General features: G+C 53.9%; 1 protein-coding gene across 1 annotated transcript; it reads right to left on the bottom strand.

Annotated features, from left to right (window-relative positions):
• Positions 1-19,506: 19,506 nt before the first annotated feature.
• On the bottom strand, positions 19,507-21,306 carry CGCS363_v014293 (Uncharacterized protein; the record flags this gene model as incomplete). The annotated part of the gene is made up of 2 exons (XM_036646142.1): positions 19,507-21,137; positions 21,207-21,306. 2 exons carry the CDS (start codon positions 21,304-21,306, stop codon positions 19,507-19,509), a joined length of 1,731 nt encoding a protein of 576 aa, XP_036488849.1.
• Positions 21,307-21,526: the final 220 nt, after the last annotated feature.

Below are 21,526 nucleotides of genomic sequence, written 5' to 3'. Positions count from 1 at the left end.
CCGCGGGAACGAATTCGAGATTTCATTGATGGATGGATGGCACTTTGTAGTGCATCTTGATGGAAGGTATTTTGCTATGATTACAGAGCTTGTATGTTCAAGGGACTTCAATAGCAATTGCATGCATTATCGGTATCGACTCCGACAGATCGAATTGTTTTCCCAATCCGGCAATCTTAACCGCTTGGCAGCAGCAGCAAGCAGAGCCGCGTGGTTACAATTGACCTAAAAAAGGGGACACTATTCCCGTCTGCTGAATTCGGACCGCAGGACGACGTCGAACCATGGGACATCCCAAGCGACCGGTAATTGTCCCGACAAATACCCCTCGGGAAGGGGACGCGGCTTCCACCCCACACCAAAAGGACTGGCAGAGCCTCCAGTGTCTCTCTGTGTCTGTCCCTTCTCTCCCCGAAGGTTGCTGACAGGCCGACTGGAACCCGGTGACTCGGGAAAGGGCATGCAAGGTCCTGGTCCTGGGCAACAAAGTCCTCAAACTCTGGCAAACCCATTTTGCCTAAATTGCCAGCCGGGCATCAGAGATAGAGATCGTGATCAGATGCCAACAGAGCAGCACTACGCAACCTAGAATTATCTCTCTCCCCGACCCGTCAAACCCATGAGGCTGACAAGTGCGCAAGAAAGCTGGTGCCGCGCCGCCAGGGATCGTTGAATCGAGAGAAATCACACGCCCCCCCCCTCTGGTCTCTCCGCCCTTTTGACGCCCAACGAACGGCATCCCCTGTCTTGATTCGGGCGTTGGAAATTGTCAAAAGGGAGGATCAAAGCTGAGAGGCAGGCCCTGGTAAAGCCACCCTCGCTGAAGAATCGGCCGAAATCCTTCACTGTGTTTTTTTCCCAGGTCTCTTTACCCGCAATCTCAAAGTCCACACCCGCAACCGCAACCGCCCAGGGGAGAGGGGTCCTCCCAACAGGGGCATATCCGTTACCTGGGAACCGCCTCCTTGGGAAGGGGGGCCAGCAGAAGCTGGGGGCATAGGGATGAGAAAATGGTCACAGGTTCACAGGCACTTTTTTTTCTTTTTTTGCCCATACCCGCAAAGGAGCCGTGGTGCAACCGACACTTTCTCCGGGAGCATAGGACTAGGACTGAACATGCAAAAGGGCAGAAGGCTTGGTATAGTGTAGAACAACGCTTGAGGGAGTGAAGGCAAGAAAATGCCACGCGGCGACGTAAAGTCTCTTTCAATCAATGCGGACGTAATAGCTGCGAAAGTCTGTTCCAACTCATGTCGAAGGACTTCACCACACTCCGCTGACTCGGTGGAGGGTGCTTGGCTTCGGTGACAAATTGGTGCACGATGTGTGGTCGATATGTGGCCATCGGACTTGCTCCGAAAGAGAAGAAGGAAAAAAAAACAATAACAGCGGCTCCGCATGCTCGAGAAGGGGTGCGAATGGGAAAAGAAAATGGTCGTTTTGACGGAGGTCTCGGGAGGTGCCTAATTTTGCCGTTATAACGCCGTGAGACACATGCAAGAGATGCAAATGCAGGTACGGATGCGGTTTAGCAGTAACGGTTTGCCGACCTGTCAAACTCCAGAAATGCCGGCATCGTTGGACTTCGGCTCCACGATGTCCACAGTATCGCAGGGCCAAGGACAGATGGGAAGGAGGAAGGGGAAGCGCTCTCCCCATCCCCCATCCCGTATCACGAACTTCTCGTGTAATCCCGTGGAGCCCACCTCTCTCGGTGAGACCTTACGCAATAGCCCACCACGGTTTGTGGTAGCGGACTCCATCGTCTGGCCCTCGAGCCGCGGACGACTGAGCAGGTGTGGTGTCTCCGCAGCCCCTCCGATCGTCCCAAGAACTTGCCCTGGAAAGACCACAGCGGGCCGCTCGAATGCCCTCCCCCTTCCACCCCCAAAACGCCCCTGTAAGAGAGAAAGAGAAGGTGCAGGCAGTGGTGAAGAGAGTCATGTCATGTTCTGGGGCGAAGAGCAGTGCGTTGTGCACGTTCCCCCTCTCTCGGTGTGTTGGACCTTCAATCATTTTGATACTGGCTGTTGTGAATCGCCTCACATGTGATGTCTGAATGTCCAGAGAGCGTGTGGCGACGGTTTAACCGCAGCCAGCCACGGATGCAGTCTGGCATGTATGTTTGATGTAGTCAATAGTCGACGCGACCTGTTGACTCGCAACCTCACCCATCACGCGCATCCGTCTATCCAAGCGCAACACCTCCAGCTGTGCAGCGGCAACCTCCAGAGACGAGACGTGTTGGCTAGCGGTCGCAGAAGACCGGTCTTGATTTCCTCAAGCGGTACAGCCCAAAAAGAGCCAACCCATGGTGGCATCGTGAAAAAAGACCAGCCAAAGGAAAGAAAGAAGAGCGGCCTGCGAGTCATGGTGCTGGTCTGCTGGCCCTGGGATGGGCCTGGCTCCGGGACGCGGTTCCGCAGCCGGGTGGTCGTCGCTACCACTACGTTGGGGCCGTCAGGCCAGGGCCCAGGGGAGGGGAGGGCTGTTTGGGCTTGTCTGGTGCGCCTCCTGTCCTGAAGCGGAGATTCTCCGCTTGAGTCGAGAATTGAGAGAGGAGGGCAAAAAAACGTGGCAGGAAGATTGGTCTCTCTGCTGGGGAAGGGGGGGATTGTGTTTCTGTGACAGGCCTGCCCCTGGTTGTAATTAGAGAGGTCGTGCGCAGCATTCTAGAAGGCCTGCTAGAATATTATTATTTTTTGGGAGTTGGAGAATACGTACACCACCTGAATATTTTAATGGTTTGTTATTTTTAATCTTATCCGTTGGCGGAAACGGAACAGAGAGGTCTGACCGTCGCTTGACTCGACGCTTTCACGTTCCGTTTCCGTAGGGTGCAATCAATTGAATGATGTCAACATTCTCTTGATGATCTTCTTCAACGCCTCAAGGTAAAAGGCGGCTCCGCAGCGGCATGCACTGCAAGAAGAAGAAAAGAGCATACCGACGGAGAGGAACGTATGGAGAAGCAATGTGGCTTCGCCCAGTCACAGTCCAGCTGTGTGACAGTTACCCGCAACGGCTGCATTGGATTGCCAAACTACCGGGAACTGCTTGACGCGGAAAACCACAACGGCAGAGAATGGGTGATGTTGGAAAACGGCGCGGTGTCAATTGGACCATAACCAAACGGACGCAAAGAAAACGACAGGGCCAAGAAAGAAAAGAAAATAATAAAACCGAATAAATCAGATAGTCCCAGCGCAGGGTCAGAAAAAACGCTACGGTGTCGAAATTGGGAAGACGGGGCAAGCAAGCAAGCAACATGGAAGAGGTCCCGCTGTTCCCCGGGTGCCCCAAGATCAGAGATCAGACCGAAAACCAAACGTTTCTGGCGGAGCGCGACGTCTGGAAAGGATGGACGTTAGGTAGCTAGACTACGGTTCGACCACAGGCATGCAAATCCGCGCCCATCGCACCAGTGTTCGGATTGTCATCCGGACAAGAGGACCTGACTTGGACATGAAGCGACGTTCTGCTTTGACAAGAGAAGGGTTCCGCAGCCCATCAAAGCGTGCGTCGTCCGCTGCATGCACGCCACACGCTTGAAGAATCAAAGACGTAGACCATTTCGCGCCTCTGTTGCTGATCACACCTACCGAGAGATATCCCCTGGATTCCGTCTTCCCCCGGTGTGCTCGTCCCGAGGTGAAAGTCGTCGTCTCTGCCTATCCTTCTCCCCGTCTGCCTCGTCTTGCCGCCTCCCCCAGATTCATCCTTGGCTCCGATGCTGGATGGTCTAGGTCTTTTTGTCGGCGCAAGGGAAAATCAGGTCAAGTGACGGGGGCCTGGTAAACTTTGTTTTGGCGAGGCTGCTGTCCCTTTAGGTGAACATGGGACGAAAGAGGGGAGGTTTCATGTGCCCAATGTCGGATATTACACCGTCGTGCAAGATGACGCGGAGCCGACGACGATTGCGAGCCCGTGGCAGCAGACGGGAACGGCTTGGGAAGATACGAATAGCCATCCCCCTTTCATCGCCGGCCGGCTGGACGAGGCATTGATGAACGGCTGGGGTGGTTATGCGCCCGACTAACGGGGTTGTAAGTTCCCAAATGCTCCCCGGCGATGTTCCTCTAAGGAATGCTACCCTTCTCTGGGCCGCGAACTCGGGAAATAGCAAACGTGCGGATCAACGTTTAGCAGTTGAACGGGAAGCCTGATGCGCACATGTCGCGTGGCTCCGAATTCTTTGCAGGGTTGAAGGTCCCGCGGCTTCTGCTCAGCGCATTTCGTCAACCCCCTGCCTCCTTGCCTGGCGTCAACCCGTCACGAGGTGGCCCCCGACGGATCGGCGGCCTGGACTCTGGCAGCTGGCACAGCACGCAGCAGCTGCCCCTGCCTAGCATCGCGTCAGGTGCCGAGGTGCATATTCGCGGAAAGCTGGGCTGCAGAGCATCGGCAATGGCATTGGCATCGTTTGCTTGGTCAGTTCGTGGGAGAAAGAAGGTTGTGACCTTTTTCTTGTTGCCGGCAAAGCTTGGGAAATCTCGATGCGAAGACAAAAGTAAACATGCCATGCTGTCCGCGTCGGCGGTTCGACTGCTGTACGCTGATCAGCTCTTGCAGGCTCGGCTACTTAGCTGCAGGACGAAAGCCATTGTTGAATGTACTGCCGTTCCAGTAGGATTGCTGCAGCTGACTCCCTGGGATTTCGATCTCGCTCGCACGCCGTGCAGAACACGCAGGCGCGCATCGGCGGTCCGGCGACGGTGACGTAGCGGCTGTGCCAGGCCCAAGCTCTTCGGCGTCGCCCAAGTTCTTGTTCTGTTTTGAGACCATCACCTGGCCCTGTGGTTTTGCCTAATGGGGACTTTCGGTGTGGCCGGCATTGAATGTTGTGGCAGAGACCACCTGAGATGCGCTGCCGAGATTGACCTGGACCTGGGCTGCTGCGCCCAATCTGTTGCGGGCATTCGCTGATTTGCGTGCCGGTTGTTTAAATTGCAATCCATCGAGATCGTGGAGAAAGTGCTTGTTCATGACTGAGGAACGGGAAGGGGAATCGGAAATGCCATGGCAGCTTCAATTAAACTCGGCGCGGGCCTGTGCTTAATGAAGCATCATCACATGGCCTTTCTATGCACTGCCACGTTAGGTGTGGCTGGTCAAATGTGGCTTCCACATGAGGTACCACATGAGATATCAAGAAGGGCTGGAAGATGGAATAAGTCTAGCAGGAGATGCAATTGAAGTTGGATAGATAGTTGTGAGTCGATTCATTTGATGAGAAATTGAACTATGCTAATATGTCCCTGAGGATTCAGCTACGTATAGTTGGACACAGGCTTTCTCTCTTACCATAAGCGTCTTTAGATATCGCAGCTCCATGTATAAGACTACGGCAGAAAGACCTCATTTGCGCGACTTCCGGCCTCTTTGTTTCGATACTTTCGATGTTTCCTGGCTTTTTTCATATAAGAAGGCTTACTTCTCACACGATAGACGATCAACTAGGACTGTGTATAAGTAAGGTATCCAGCTAAACCAACGCTTTGTGCTACAACCTAGACAAAGATAAACAAAAATATCTTAAGTACGTTTGAGAGATCTTGGAGGCATTCGAATACGTTTACAAGCTCATTTGAATAAGAAATTTTGGGATCTCACCGTCAAAACAAAAACATGTTTGATATGGCTACATCCAAATGACTTCCTCTTTCAAAGGGGACACAAGGAGTAGAAAACAGATTGAAATCATAGACCAAAATACTGCACCGCTCTTGTAAAGTATCTTATTGGATGACTGAGATGCAATTTCGATGAAAACCACGCCTTATGTAGAAGACTTCCACGTTATACCGTACGTCACGGAGGGATTGCGAGCACTTGGAACGACTGAACCCTCCAAGCCAAAGCCAGACGCCGCGAAATACCTACGATACAAGTTTCTCCCTAAACCATCACTTGGTTGGAATAATGGAACTAAGAGACAGTACAAGACGTAATGTTCTATTAAGACGAATAGCGGCGGGTGACCTGGGTGTAGTAAGTTTCGAGACTAACATCATCTTATGTGCTTTCCATGGTATTGGAGTTGAGTCTCTAGCGGTATATTGTCGTATGCTTTTCTCGACTTCGCTTTGAGACAATGGGTTCTCAAGAAGCTTCCTTCGCCGACCAGAATGTGACAGGCACACCCAATCCATTACCTCATATTTGATCAACTCGCTCTTTCAGAGACCTTTACCTGCCCACTATAATCTTTGGGGCAGAAAGAAAACAATGCAACACATCAGAAAGCTTTTCTAATTTGCGTGCCATGCCGATCTACTCATCGGGTCTACTCGCAAACATCTGGAAGCCGCTCCAGACGTGTCACTCAAATTCGCAAATGAGGTTGGAAAGTAACCTTTTGAGCCTGACGTTTCATGAAAAGTTCACCAGCAACTCTTTGATCTACTGAGATACGGAAGAAATAAAGGGAACGTCGTTGATGCGGTTCTATAGCCCGGATCCGGCCCCGTACCGGCACCAAACCAATGAACACGGTGCTATCGGCTCCGCACCGGGCCCGACCTGCTCCGGAGTGGACCGTTACCCCAAAAACGGCAAGTAACAGCCCACCATAACATCGGAATAAATCACCGCAAATCTGCAATCTAGTGCATTTGTTCCTAGTTTCTACTGACAAGGTAGTACCGGCCGATGTCATGTATCCAGACCGCTCCACCATCTCAGGAACCATCCATCTCATATCGAAAGCAGGAAACGCTTCATCGGAACGAGAACTTACTTTGCCCTTGGCATCCTTGGACATCGTCGGGCGTAGAGCTGTTCGGAGATGGGCGACGTGCAGTGGCGAGAAAGTCCACTACTCGCGTGACCATGCCCAAAACTCAGCTCTCGCCAACACTAACGTCATTGAACACAGTCAGTTAGTTCCAAGAAAGTGAACCCTGGATTGCCGAACTCGAGAGCCTCACAAGACCCGAAGGGCCAAGGCAGAAAACGGCCTTCATCTTAAAATCCAGGCTAGACACGTTTCTAGCTTGACCCCGTGTTCTTTGTGACATCTGGATTGCCGTCTCCCTTTGCCGGCAACCACCATCGCAAACTGTCTCGGTCTGGAGTCCGCGGGTCTGGGGTAAAAAGCGGCGCGCTAGTCCGGGGTAAAAGTCCCAACGTCGTCAAAGAAAGTTTGTCGGGGAAAGGCGGGATGGCAGAGCTAGTTCTTCTCCTCTGCCGAGCACTTCGGCTTCGCTAGAGGGAGCCAAGTCTTCGAATCGAATCTGAGAACACGAGATGGACTTTACATAAGTCCGATCCACGCTTGCCCTCGCAGAAACGCTAGATACAGAATGCCCGTCTGGGCCCCCGGAAAATCAAAACTGTCACGCATTCCGCACAAAAGACCGCCTCCGATGCCATGTTCCGCGGCGGGCGGCCGACGGCCAGCGTTGACCAAGAGACAATGACCTTGTTGTTCTATTCGTCATCCCGTACACACGGGACCTGTATCGCCAAGAACGGCGGAACGAGAGAGCGGAACGGTCTTAGGTGGCCAAGGCCATCACTGACTCAACTTAGTCCCTAGTGCGAACGTTTTCTATCTCTCCCCCGGCAGTCAGCTGCACCCAGGAGCGGATCCGCACGGCAACCCGCGTCGGGAAAGATCAGGAAACGTGCCGGGATGCGAATTCCGGGGTAACGGAGAGGGACTGGAGGAGGCCCCATCATGACCGGATGACGACGGGCGGCTGTTGTGTCTGCCGCACGGTTTTCAGGCTCTGGGTTGCAGACGGAAGAAGCGACGGAGGGACGGTTGACACGTGGATCACGCGGAGAGACGGCTCGTTCTTTGAGTAGATGTTGCCGTCGCTCGACATGGACACCCTTCATCAACCTCACCTAGCTACGCGGTGCATTTCGTCTCATGGTGAACCAACAGATGTGCGCAAGCTTACAACACGCCCTCCCCGGCTGGCCAATTTGCCTGCCCTGTGATCTCGGTAGACGATACTGACTCGTCCAGGATGCAATGCGGACTCAGTCTTGCCGCAACCACACACCCATTGCTTGACATCCCGCAGTAGGTTTCCTCCGAGTTTTATCCCACCTCCCCCCCTTCCGCTCGCCGCACGCACCTTCGTGATCGCCTCCCTCAAGGGAAAATTAAACGCTGATGACGTGGTTCGCGTTTCTTGGGACGAATTCGCCCGTACACCTCCCCTCAGCCTGACATGGGGGACGGAAATGAAGGTTGCGGAAAGACAAGCACCGCAGAAGAAGACAGGAAAAGCCAGGCGGATATAGAGTTCGCGCTTGCGTTCCCCCTCTGCAATGAAACGGCATCTTTAGTCATGAACTCTTTTCTGTCCTTTCCGTATTCCCAGCCAACAGCCGGGCAGGCAAAGTCGAATCACAATTCAGGCCATTGTGCGACTGACCCCTCCAGGATTGGATGAACGACGACGTCCCTTCCGGTTTGCGCTCGGTCGGGAACTCATTCACCGAACGACGAGAGTTGACCGAAGACCTCTGTTCCCTGCTGGTTAATGTTCTTCCGGCCTTGGTCCTTCTGGCTTGTGCTTCTTTCACATGCGCTTTTCTGCGAAAAAGAAAAAGTATCGAATAGTTTTTACTGCTTGTAGCACTCGTCGCCGATGAGTTCTGCAACTTGCTCACGTTTGAAGTTTTGCCCGGTAGCCCCCCTCGGGCCGGTGTAGCTCTCGGTACGGCGACCCCGCGCCGACGACGGCAGAATGAGGGTGTTGTATGTGTTTTTCCACTCAAAGGCACATCTTGTCGAAAGGTGTAGCTGGAGACCGTGTTGGTGGTTGCAGCGCAAGGGGGTGGTGTGACTTGGTGCGTCTTGGAGTGAGACATTGTGCCATCCTGACGGCCTTCTTTTGTTCTTTCGCCCCAACGACCAGTGCAGTGGGATTCTCTCGACCTGTCTAACCAAGGTTGACCAACCACCCGACATGGAAATGTCGAACCCGACGGCCTGGAAGGATAGATTGCAGCACGCCGGGGCTGCTACGGTCTTCCCTAACCTGCCACGGTGCTTCCATGTTAACTACAACGTGTTGGAGACTAACCGTCCGCCGAGGATGCAGAAGATGAAACCTTCATGATGGTCTATTGATTCCTGGCCCCCCGTATCGGTGAACGTATCCGGATGGTATGCGCACGCTAGCCACGGTCCCTTGAGCACTTTTTTCTCCAGCCCGCTAACAAGCAGCTTCAATCTCCGAACGTCATGAGTGCTGCAGCAGTAGACCGGGCCAGGTTGCTAGCCCGCCAACACGTGTTGGTGTTGGCGTGGGCGACGATCACTCTTCGGTCGTGGAAGTGTTCTAGAAGGGTGGCCGGGGTGACCTTCCGACCCGGGCAATCAGTCCCGGGAGCTACGAAGAGGGGCCGACAGAGAGAGGGGCCGGGGAAGGGAAGCCGGGCTTCGCTGCGCAAGAGGAATTAGAAAGTGCCTTGGAAAGGGTGGGGGTGCCACACCATCTTGTCCCCCGGGGGGATAGATAGCGGGAGGGGGAGGGGGGGGATGACAGAGACAAGCTCTAAGGGAAAACCATAAATAAAATAACAAATGATTAAAAAACAATCCGAATTTAGGAAGTTAGACAGAAGAAAAGGGTGGTGGGAACCTGGGTGACAAGATGGCGTAATGGAGGGTGTGGGAGCGATAGCGACCTACTTTGCAAACGCCTTGGCGCGAATCTGGGAACTGTAAAAGAAGCTTCGGACGCAAGCTACGCCGCGATGGGGAGAGAACACCGAGCTGCTACCGAGAATTTCAGAGAACCTGGGCCGAACTTGCTCCCTCCAACAACTCCCCGACCCCCCCCTTCCCTCCGCGTGTTGTTGGTCTTTTCGACGAGATGGTGCCGTGGAAGGCCCGACGCTGCAGAAAAAACGCAAAAGGTCTGGTGAGGTTAGCCAGATGTCATTGATGGTTTTTCTGTCCCCTCTACGTGAGTAAGGACGACGCCTCTAGGTGAGGTTGAGGTTGGGGGAGGGTCGCAGCAATGGACAGGGAAGTCTGGACATGCGGGAAAAAAGGACAAAATGGGCGAGTATTGTTGCGAATGATGTTAGATCGAACGGACGAATGAGAGCGTCGCACCGGTCGAGCAGTAAACATCTCCAAAGCTCACAAGGTCAGAGAAGCGTTCGAACGTGGTCGCGCTGCCGACATGGCTTCCCTCATCTAGGAAAAGATGCCGCCGCCGAGGGTTTGTTCAGCTAATCACTCTGTCATTGGTGAAGCATGCATCTCAAATACCCGTCTTACATCATGTACTCCCGAGAGACTGCCGGTGAACCTCCAAGCTGGACATCTACTGAGCGGGATGCGCCCGATTGATTACGGTCCCTGCAGCTGGGCCAGGTTGCACTGCACCGCACCGAACTGCCACCGGCAATTAAGGTTGTTGTTCCCAACTTCAGCGTCCGTCTCATCCAGGCCTTGGTGACAGGTTGGCGCTTCGGATTTCCCAGCCTTCTGGTCACATTACCTCCTTCCTATTTGGCCCCCAGGGCAACTCCAACTAGTCGGTCGACGTAGCTGTCAATTGAACGGCGTTGAAACCACAGCACGGGAAGAATACCGATTTTTCTTTTTTACTTTCCTGTGTTTGGGGACGTTACGTAGCGGCCTCGTGGGTTTGTCAGAGATCAAACCAATGTACCTTCTACAAAACTGTCAGAAGTATCTTGTGTACCTGATGTACCATCAATCCTGAATCGTTCACCTTTTTCTAGGAATACACCAGGTTCATGACAGCCATCAGGATAAGCATTGATTGTCACGAAGAAGAAAAAGAAAAGTGTTAGCCGCGTCGTCGCAAGGGAGTCTGGAACTGAGTCGGCAACGCGTAACAGGCGGGAAGAGCATCCGACCCTCCCCTACCGTTTAGTGCGCTTGGATGTTGGCAGCGGGTAGAGACGCTCCAATAGCGATGGGTCTGTATGTCTTTATGACATCAACTTCTCCATCGGCGATGACAGACAGGCGTCCGGCGTCCAGCCTTGGGATTGATCCTCGCCTTTCCTCGTTCCCGCAAAAAGAAAAAGCCAATTCCCCAACCTTTGGATTTTTTTTGGGCTTGTTGAGCAAAATAACGGAAGGAGGGGTGGAGTGGAAAATCACCAGATCATTAGATCGCATGCTGGGGCGATCTGTGAACACGGGGAAGACATGGTGATCGATGTCAGGGAAGACTTTTGACACGGTCGTCGCCATGCGATCAACATTGAAGTCACAGCAGGACGGGTCTCGAAAAGGGCGAGAACGTGAACCGTTGCTCCATCGATGATGTCTGTGGTGGAGAATAGGGGTCCAAGAAGGGGTTCAGCAGAAGCAAAACTGTGATCAGATCATGCTTGGATCCTGGGGGTGTTTGCTCGAACTCAATAGTCCGTCATTGCCCCCCATGGGGACCCACGATGTCGTCAACGGGGTAAGCCAAAGCCTTATGGACGGGGTTTGAACGGTTACGAACGTTTCTAGTTGCAGGCCTTGTGGAACAGAGGCATGACCCGGGGTTACAGATGAACGAGTCAACAGAAGGCCAGAATCAAAAAGCAAGAAACAGGAATCTTGGGGAAAAAAAAATCATTGTTCGGTGCACACGACACACGGGTTCCGGGCGCCCACGGGACTTCCTGATCGGCGGGTGGTCGCTGGAGCCGATGGAGTACAGGTACTCGGATCCGGGGTAGACGATAACGTCATTGCCCCGTGGGTTCCTCACCCCGGGGGAATGTTTGTTTCCCATGTCGTGCACTGGGGCGTCAATCTTTTACGGGAACGGGAAGGCATCTCAAACGATCTTGGCTCCGTTTTGACGTCTGTCGGACTCCAGATGTGTAAGGATGTATGTCCTTCTGTTGAATAACATGAAATTGAAAAAAACAAGATATTGAAAAATATTCAGAATGAATAAAAATTTAACAAAATATTAGCGCATCGAAATCCATGATACCCAATTTTTTGGGATCCCCCGTGAAACTCTCCGGGGCAGCGCATCTACAACCTCAACCCCCATAACCGACAGAGCTACACTACACCCCTCCCTTCTGGAAGGCATGATATGCAGTACATGTTGCAGCTTCTTCAAGGGTGGAAGCAAGACGGGTGGGGGGCAACTGAGCGGGAAGAAGGCATACTCCAAGATGCATGTCAAAAGTCGGTGAAGAGGCTATTCGCCGGCTGGCTGGCTGCCACGACAGCACCAAACAGGGCCCTGAGGAAAGAGTGTGGTGGGTTTCCTCCCTCACGGCGTCTGTAGTCACCTTAGCTGGAGGGGCTCTCAGCAACCACCACGAGACGGAGGGGGCGTCTTCTGCAGTGGCCTACGTAGAGGGGAAACAACGAGGGTGCAGGCCTTCTGCAGCACCTGATGAACTTATGCGTTGGTCTGTAGCTCGCCTTACTACTTAGGCTTCTTCACCTTGCCCCGGATGAAGAATTGGCGTCCACGTCGCGGAATCCCCTCCCGAACCCGGAAGACGCCGGCGTTTCTCGGTAGGCGCTCTTTTCTTCAGCCAACAATCGCCAACCAAGTTGCAGCACGGCCGATGCAGTCGGACGGGGACCCTTTAGCACGATGACTCCTTCAAAACCACGCGACGGCCTCGTTTCTTCAGGGCCCGTTGGCCGCAGGCGTCCGAATAAAGACACGACAAAGCTCAATTGAGACTTGGAGAAGGAGGGTTTCTCCGATATCTGCGGTCTCAAACGGTAGCAGCGGGGCCCAATTCGAATGCATACGCCCAGCGTTGGACGGCTGTAATCGCCATTCGGAGCTTCGCTGCAGAACCAACTCACCATGAGCGTGAAAGCCCAACTCCAACTCTGCAACTCCAACTCCAACACCCTCCAGGCGGTCAACGACGCAACCAGGCCCGGCCCAGGCCAGCAGGACAACTCAACACCACCTCACGTCCCATATCCCGCCGCTAAGGCGACATCGAGAGCGAGGCAATGAGGTGCCGCTTAAATAAACGAGTGTTACACACCACCAACAACAGAACCCCTGCCTAGCAAGCTGAGCATTGGAGCTAACGCCTCGGAACCAGCCTTAACCGCCATTGACATCCTCGTCAGATCAAGGCGGTGAAGGCATCATGCTTCTCACCTCACCTTCTTTTTCGTCAATTGTTTTGATGGAGCAGGAGAAAAAAAAAAAAAGCGCCTGAGGCTACTACCACGTTGAAAAGGCACATCTCATAACGCTGTTTTTCGCGGTCGAATCCCGTGGCCTACCTAACCCCGCAAACCAGCCTTGCCACCGCAGCCATTACGTGCAGTCTTAGAGGCGCGGGGTCCCATCTTCATGCGCGTACTCTGGTCCTTCTCGAACGAAGAGAAGAGTCATCGTGGCCAGCGCACCAATTACTAATTTGCCAAAAGCTCTAGGTAGGTATGGAGTACATACACTTTTGCGTAGTGGGGCATCGTGAGCCGTTAGCCACGCGTGGTAGAAAAGCCCTATATTTCCCGAATCTGGCTTCGCGCAGCACATATCCATTCTCCAGGGACAACAAGGCCAAAATGCCTCGTGTCGTGAGGGGCGCAAAGGAGAAGCAAGCGCTTTGGGCATCAATGCAAAAGAACATGCCCCTCCTAGACCTGACTTATCTTTTGCAGAGGGGGTGGTAATCCAAAGCGAAGGAGGGAAAGGGAAAATAATGCCTGGTACAGTTTGTATGTACACTTGCACCCATGCCAACTTCACAGGATGCCTATTACCCCGCCGCAGCCTTGGAGGGGTAACGATGAAGCTCAGCAGGACCGGCGTGCGGCGTCAACGCTTTACTCGACGTAACCAGCTCTCCTCGGGACAAATCGGCAGTGGCTGAAGAAAAGAGACCCTGCAGAAACGGATCGATTGGACATTCCGCACACACACGCCCGAACTTACTGGCAATTCCGTCCCAAACGCTCCCAACTCAAAAATATCTTCGGCCATGTCCCGACAAACGGGCATCCGACGCAACTTGCAAGTCGGACAGCAGCCACCGGCTTTCCGCCGGGGGGCGTGAAGGGTGGGCGTTCGTCATCAAGTGTCACATGGCCTAACCACCACAGCAGCACAACGCCGCAAAGGCCGAAAGAGGCCTCGACACGCGGACGGCGGACACTTCCCCGCGCTCTTCATCCCGCCGGGGCGCTCTTCGTGCCCACGGGCAGGTGACCTTTGATCTTGACTCGTTCAGGCCCTTTCCTTGGCAGGCACAGAACCAGGGGATGAGAGACACCGGGAACCAAGCCACACCCGCTCAAGCCTCACCAGATCGGGCCTCGGCCGGCCACGCCGGACCTCCACCGTCGCAGTGTGGCTTATCCACCGGAGACACAGCCCCAGCTCCCTCCACGCTTACGTACACAAGCGCCCAGTATTCCCCCGTTGAGCGCGATGCAAAAGCCACATCGTGCACGAGCCCCAGGAAAGTCCACGTGCGATCCACCGCCGTCCCCATCGGTCCAGGGACCAGGCCGTGTCAATTGAGCCAATCAACGAAGCCCAATTGGAAGGTGTCTTGCTCCTCTCGATGTTCTGGCCCCCAAAAAGCGGAGATGGTTCACGGGGATAGTAGAGGGGATAAAAAAAAAAAAAGAGTACCCCAAAAACTGAAGGGGAAAAAAAAAAGAAATCGAATATTTTGAATGGCGGATGGCTTGACTGACGCCCCTCTCTGCCTCTCCACCACGGCCTAATTGTGGAGTTGACCACATCCACTGTCCCAGACTTTCACACTTTGGAGAGCGCAAGAAAAAAAAAGGCCAACAGGCATAGTGAGCGTGTGAAGAAGGAGTCTGTTTGTGCTCCAATTCTCCAATCTGCGGCTGTTGCTCAGCTTTGTCAGTTTTCGGCACCGTGTCGACTGGGATGTAAGGGGTCTAGAAGCTCTGGACAACACCGAGTTGGTACCGAGATATTTTCGTGCGAACCTCCACATCCATCTCCACGAAGAGCTGTTTTCCCCCATCGCATTTTGTGAAATTGTATTTTCAATTTTATTATTTCACAATGCGCTGCTGTCTAACGCGTCTCCGCAATGGAGGTGCCTTCCGGGGGACCGTTCAGCTTAGTCTCGGCCGCACTCTCCGGCCTACTGCAATGAACTGCTGGCAATTGACATGGCCCTATTGACCCAATAGCAGCCGGTCGCGTTCCCGAGTCTAGTTGTAGCGTGTCACCTATTCGCAGGCCCCTGATGCGGCTCGGCCGGGGGCCTGACGGTCGGCCTCACATGCGACGACGGCACAGGTTCGAAAAACACACCGGACGAGATCTCCGGCGGGGGGAGACGTCGCAAAACCGATCTCAAGTAAAGAAACAGCTTGGCGTTTTTGGTGGTATTTTTACTTTCCCAATCGTGTGCCGTCGGCAACTAGATTTCTGCCCGCAGTCGGAGCCATTGACCAGTTTGATATGCCTTCAGCAATTGCGACAGCACCTGGAGGCCTTCGGCTGTAGCCAGAAACTCAACAGTGTTCTCCTTGGCGGTCTCGCCCCCGACCAACAGCAGCACGGCCGCATGGTTCGGGGGGCAGCAGATCGATGAAGGTTATTCGGCTGATCGGGAAACTCCCCTACATACCACCAACCTTGAATCCTATGAACGAGACACACACTCAAAGACAATAGAGAGTGTTGCACTGCCATCGCATGACTTGCATGTGTCAAAAATAATGGCAAAATCACCGACCCTTAATTGCCGTTCAAATCTTCGAAACTACCTCGGACATACTCCCCTCCCTCCCACCCCCTCAACCTCATTCGTGTCTTGCGTGTGAATATTCAACCCATCTCGGGCGTTCTAGATCCCGGGTCCCAGATTGAAAATTCAAAATTGGAGTAGCCATCTCCACGTCCACGCATCCCTTCCCAACACCGTCTCCAAATTTTTTTTTTCTCTTTGCTTGGAAAGAGATACCCACGCGTCAAAGGAAAACCGGTCGGCACATCATGTCGTTGGGTGAGCTGTCAAACCCCTTCCTCCCGGCGGTCAACATCCCATTGCAGGACCCATCCCATAACGTACCTCCCAATCATCAGAGCCTCATCGTGACTTCATGCGCGCCCAGAAAATCATTTCAAATTACCCTCCTTGACAAGATTTCCAGCGAAACTCCTCCCGCTGCCATCTTACGCAGTACACCCCGGGTTCTCCACAAAGACGCCGAACGTGAGTTCCAGCTTTTCGTCTTCCCTTCTTCACGGATGCAACGGGCAACAAACACACGCCCCCCCTTCTCCAGCCTCTCTCCACGTCTCTCCTTGTACGTGTGCCTCAGCAGGTAAAAAAAGAGGGCGGAACCACTCCCGTCCAAAGATCTAGGACCCCCTCCGCCCTCCGGCGCGACTGCGGCGCTGCTGCCAGCAAAGCTCGGCGCGGAACCTGTAGCGCGGCTGCACTCTGCTTCGCCGCGCGCGCGTGGTGCCCGTGAATAGAACGCGACAAGAAACGCCCTTTCCCCCCACATACGCATGTTGGAAGTGGCCTGAGATGCGGCTGTTAGTCCGATCGAGTTCCAGCGAGATTCATCGCGCCCAATTATTCTAGACCACCCACGACAGAAAACCTGCCTTATCTAACTACCTAGCTCATGAGCCGCAAAACCGCTAACGCATACTCTGCATGTGCGTGTTGGGACAAATTAATACCAGCCCGCTGGATTTAAAACTGCTGCACTCTTAAAGCCGCATTTCTCGACTACGACTCGACTACGAGAAACGTGTGTAGAACTATTGGCCGGGCTCCCTTTGGCCAAATCGCAGAGTTTGTAGATACATATCAGTGTAAGTCAGACACGGGTGCAGGTCTCGACCCGGCCGCCCATCTATCAAAGAAAGTCCAGAACTATGCAAGTCACCAATTCTCCAATGAAATCCCCTATCCCAAAGAACTCCCATTCATTGGCATTTCCAATTCTCGCGCCATCCCACACACCCCGCAACCCCAGAAAACGGAACCAAAAATCCCCCGTAGTTTCCCATCGTCGTCGTCGTCCGCCGCCACAAAGATGCATCCTCCCTCCTCCCGCCGCAAAGCACATACACACACACACACACACACACACACACACACACACACACACACACACACACGGAACGCCCTGCCCGCCGCCATCAAACGCCACAAGACCATCCAGACAAAAGGGCAACGGGCTTCGCTCAGTCACACAAACATCTTCGGCAGAGTGCCGTACGCTCAGGCTGCCCCCTCCGAGAAACATCAAGGTGTAGTTCGTCTCTAGCGTCTTCCCCGATCCTTTCCCATGCGCCGCCGCCGCCCCCTTGTCCGAAAGGGCGTCGACGTCGTTGGGATGCCTCCTGAAAAGAAGGACAAGCAGACGATAACGCCCGCTAGAATCGCGCAACCAAGATCTGGTGGTTCCCGCGACTTTTTACCCCAGATATGCAGAGCCGCCTCCGTCTTTCCGGGACAATGAAAATAGATTAGACATTAGGAGGAATATGTACCTACTTCAAACAATACAGTGGTCAGCGCAACGCAGCGTAAGAGCTATCTACCTCACGAGAGAACTAACTAACACAAGCCACCACCAAATCTCCCCCAGAGCAAAAACCTCGGACACGGCAGTTGCGAAAAATCAACCACAGACACTCCACGAAGAAACATCGGACGTTCGAATTTATCCCCATCTCCATACAGGGTAAGAACATCGAGAAACATCACAACCTTCCCCCCCATCACATCTCTCCCAGAGCTTTCCATCCGATCTCGCCCGTCTTGATGCTTCTTCATCCGACGCATACACCAGGCGTTTACGCGTCCCCACCACCATATCTCCAATGGCTGGCTGGCCCTTCAGGTCTTCCTTTCCCCTCAACTCCCCTCCTCCTCACCTGACAGCCTCAAACCTTAATAAACACCCATTGCCATTCCACGCCGTACAACTTTTGGTTTGAACAAACACGATATACTGCGGGCCACCACCGCACATGATCGGAAATAAATCAAAACTATAACACCAGACGAACACAAAAGCTCCTCGGTAGTGATTCTCGGTAGCATTTCTGGCATGCGGAAGACAAGCAAAGTCAGCAAATGAGCACGTAACTCGTGCAAGTAATTTCTCTCTCTCTCGTGACTCTTCAAGCGCTCTGCCAATTCACGACCTTAACGCCAAACAACCATAATCACAAGCATTTTCCTCCCATGCTGCACGTACTTTACAAGTGTAAACCGTCACAGGGGCAAAAAACAAAAAAAGGTCACAGCCAAACCACCAGCACCACCGCCCGATTCCGTAAGCCAAATGCAATGTACGTACGATACCGGACTTTCACATGTCCACAAAACACCCACAATCTTCAAAATGCCAAAGCGAAGCGCGTGTGAGTGTGTGAGTGAGTGAGTGCGTGTGTGTGCCCCAACCCAAGGGGCTAGAACTACTCTCAGTGCAGCCCTAGCGCCGCACGCCGTTCCCGCCCGCGTCCTGTTGTTGGAATCACCACCACCTACCTACCTACCTCAATGTCCAGGGAACAATGCGGTGCGCGACACTCTCGCTTGTGATTGTGAGCTAAGGCACGGAGTTACGGTAGCTACCGTACCGTACCTATGTAGTGGGCAAAAATACACTGCTTGGCCCTGGCAGTGTAAAGCGGTGAGCGCATGGACGTGGCCTTGCTCCGTCAGATGGGTGTGTCCGGCTGCACCTGCGTCAGTCAGCAGCAGTCATCGGGCTGGCACCGGTACATTCAAGCGGACAGTCACAGGGACACCTTTTTGGGGTAAGGTAGACAACAGAACAACAGACACACATTCAGACATGGCACGAGAGCGATGATGTAGAGACACAGCAGTAGTTTTGATTCAATGGCCAACTTTTATTTTGTTTTTGATAAGCTCTTTGACGATTTTCCGATTTTTTTGTTCGTCGTAATGATTCCGCTTTTTGTGGCCCATCCTCTGCGCCGACAGCATTCGCGCGCAGGCACTTTTCTTCCCCCGTCCTTTTTTCGCTTGTGGTACATCTCCACTTTTGGCTAGGTTTTTCCTCTGTACGTTTTGCCCCTAATCGTCGGCATCCCCAACAGTGTCTGACTGTTGTTGAGGTCGCCCTCGGGTATTGCCTTTTGTAGCTTTGTCTCCCCCTCAATCCCATAGAATACAATTCATCCTCCTCGAGTACAAAGCTTCCCGTAACCAAGATGTAAATGTAAAGACCCAACCCAATTGGTAAAACATGAAGGTGGTATGTTGCAAAACCAAAACAGACCATGGTATCATATGAAGAGACGCCGTGCAAATGTAACAATTAGAGTCAAGTCCAGGGGGCAATCGCCGTGCCCATTGGACCAGTCCCACCCATGCGCGCCCAACATTAGGGTAACAATGATAGAAAGCAGAGCACATGCGATGCCCTCGCGCGCAATGCAATGCAAAATAGCAACCAAATCATTTTTTGTTCGAGCAGGTGCACGCTCGTCGGATATCGTGTGAATATGTGCTGTAGTGTGGTATGTGTATGATGACGTTGTTGTGGTGTGTGGATTTTTTTTACCAGCCCTTGGAGTGGTACCCGCCAAAGTTGTCCGTGTCCTTGGAGAAGTACTGAGGAGCGACGGGGACATCCTCGTTCTTGTTGATGTAGGCCTTCTCGGGGTACTGCTTCAGGTTTGCGACGTCGTGGGAGGTGTGGCGGCGCTTGAGGACCGCATTGGCAGTAGAGGACTTCTGCTGACGCTCCCAAAGGAGGTTGCGTCGGAGAGACTCGGTAAGCTCAGTCGCGAGCATGTTGCGTCGGGTGGTTCGAGGAGAGAGGGCGGCCTGCAGGTGGCTGTGGCTGGCAGTCGTGGTGATAGGCTGGGCAGCGGACCGAGGCACCTCGGTGATGGGCTTCAGAGGCGAGGATCGGTTACCACGCTTCATCATCAGAGGCGCATCGTCGGAGTCGTTGGGGGAGACGGCCAGGGTAGGCGGGGCCGGGTGGCTAGTGCGAGTCCAAGGGAGCGCCGAGGTAGACTGCGAGGCAATGTTGCCAACGCGGCCGCGGTCGTTCTGCTGGTCAATCATGAGGGTAATAAGCGAGCGACGCGAGGTCAGGTTGACCTTGGAGTCGACACGCTGGAAGAAGGTCTTCTCGTCAATGCTAGATTTGTTGCTGTCCTCGATCGAGTCTTCCCAGTCGGAAGAGTCATCCTCGTCGTCAATGGCGCTCTCGTCGACGTAGTCGGTGTCCGAATCGTCGGCAATGGCAGAGTTGTCGTTGATGGTGCGGGTGAGGACGTGGTCGGCAAAGGAAGTGGTCTTCTTCTGACCGGTGAGCAGCGAGCTAGGACCCGAAGCAAGGGCGCTCTTCAGGGAGCTGTCCTCCTCAGAGGAGCCGCCAACCTGGAACATCTTGCGCTTGGGGGCAGGAGCCGGGATAGGGCGCAATTGCTCAACGCTCTGGCCCTGCTCACTGGAGGAGCAAGAACCGCCAAGAGCGAACATGGGTTGCTTCTTTGACTGCACGCGCTTGGCGGCAGGCGAAGAACTCGGCTCGGGAATAGCAGCAGGGGAGATGACTTTGGGAGACGCCGGCACGGGGCGGGCGACTGGTACTTGGGAAGGAGAGAAGCCGCGGACGACGGTGGTACGGGAGTTGATCTCGGGAGAGGGAGGCTCTTGGGAGTGCTCCTCTTCTGAAGACTTGCAAGGAGACTCGGTAGTAGTAGATCCGGAGTGCTCGTAGGAAGGCGAGGCAGGAGCCAGGTCGGGGGTCTCCTTCTGAGGAGGCATGTATGGTGATGCGATCTGGGGGAGAGGGGCAGAGAGAGGCTCGTTCTCCTTGATGATGGAGACGACCATCTTCTCGAAGTCGCCGGCGGTGATGTGGCGCTCCTTGCCTCTGCTGCGGTTGCTCGCGCAGGAGTCTTGTCTTTGGATGCGGGGGCGGATCTCGAGGGGAGCGGAGGTGGAGGTGAACTCGACGGCTTCGTCTTCGTTTTCGGAGTCGACGCTGCCAGACAGCTGAGGGACATCTTGTAACCTGCTGGTCTGGGGGATCTCTCTGGGTTGGCTGGTGGCGGTGATGGAGGCTTCTTGCTCCTCCTCGGCGCAGCAGAAGGTCTCGTGGTTCCACATGCGCCAGCTGAGGTTCTCTAACCTGCGGCCCTGCTCAACAGACTCTGCGCACTTTGCGAAGACTGAGGCGGATATGTTAGCGATTGAGTCCGGACTGGCTCCGGATGGGAGCAGCCGACTGTGTTGCTTACCGGTCCACATGCTGTAGAGGTTCTGGGGATTTGAGGTGTCGACCTTGTGGATAACGTTGGGGTCCACAGTAAGGACGTGAGTAGCGAGAGGATAAGGCATGTTGCCGAAGGTGTCTGCTCGGATGGAGCAGGTTGCGGCCGACTGTTCTGAATCTATGGTGACGGTTGATATGGAGGCGGCGCCTGGATGCAAGGCGCGGTGACTGGGTCTTTTGTAGGGTGGATTCGGCACCTGGGGCGGGACGGAGTGATGTCTCGTCGAGCAATGGATCGGTAGCGGTTGGTGGCGGACGATGATGTCGACGGTAGTGCTTTGAGTG

The sequence above is a fragment of the Colletotrichum siamense genome, assembly GCF_013390195.1.
Source record: "Colletotrichum siamense strain Cg363 chromosome Unknown KSG_Cg363_contig10, whole genome shotgun sequence".
Classification (NCBI taxonomy): domain Eukaryota; kingdom Fungi; phylum Ascomycota; class Sordariomycetes; order Glomerellales; family Glomerellaceae; genus Colletotrichum; species Colletotrichum siamense.
Note: the sequence above shows the minus strand (reverse complement) of the source record. Positions and strands in the feature narration are given on the sequence as shown.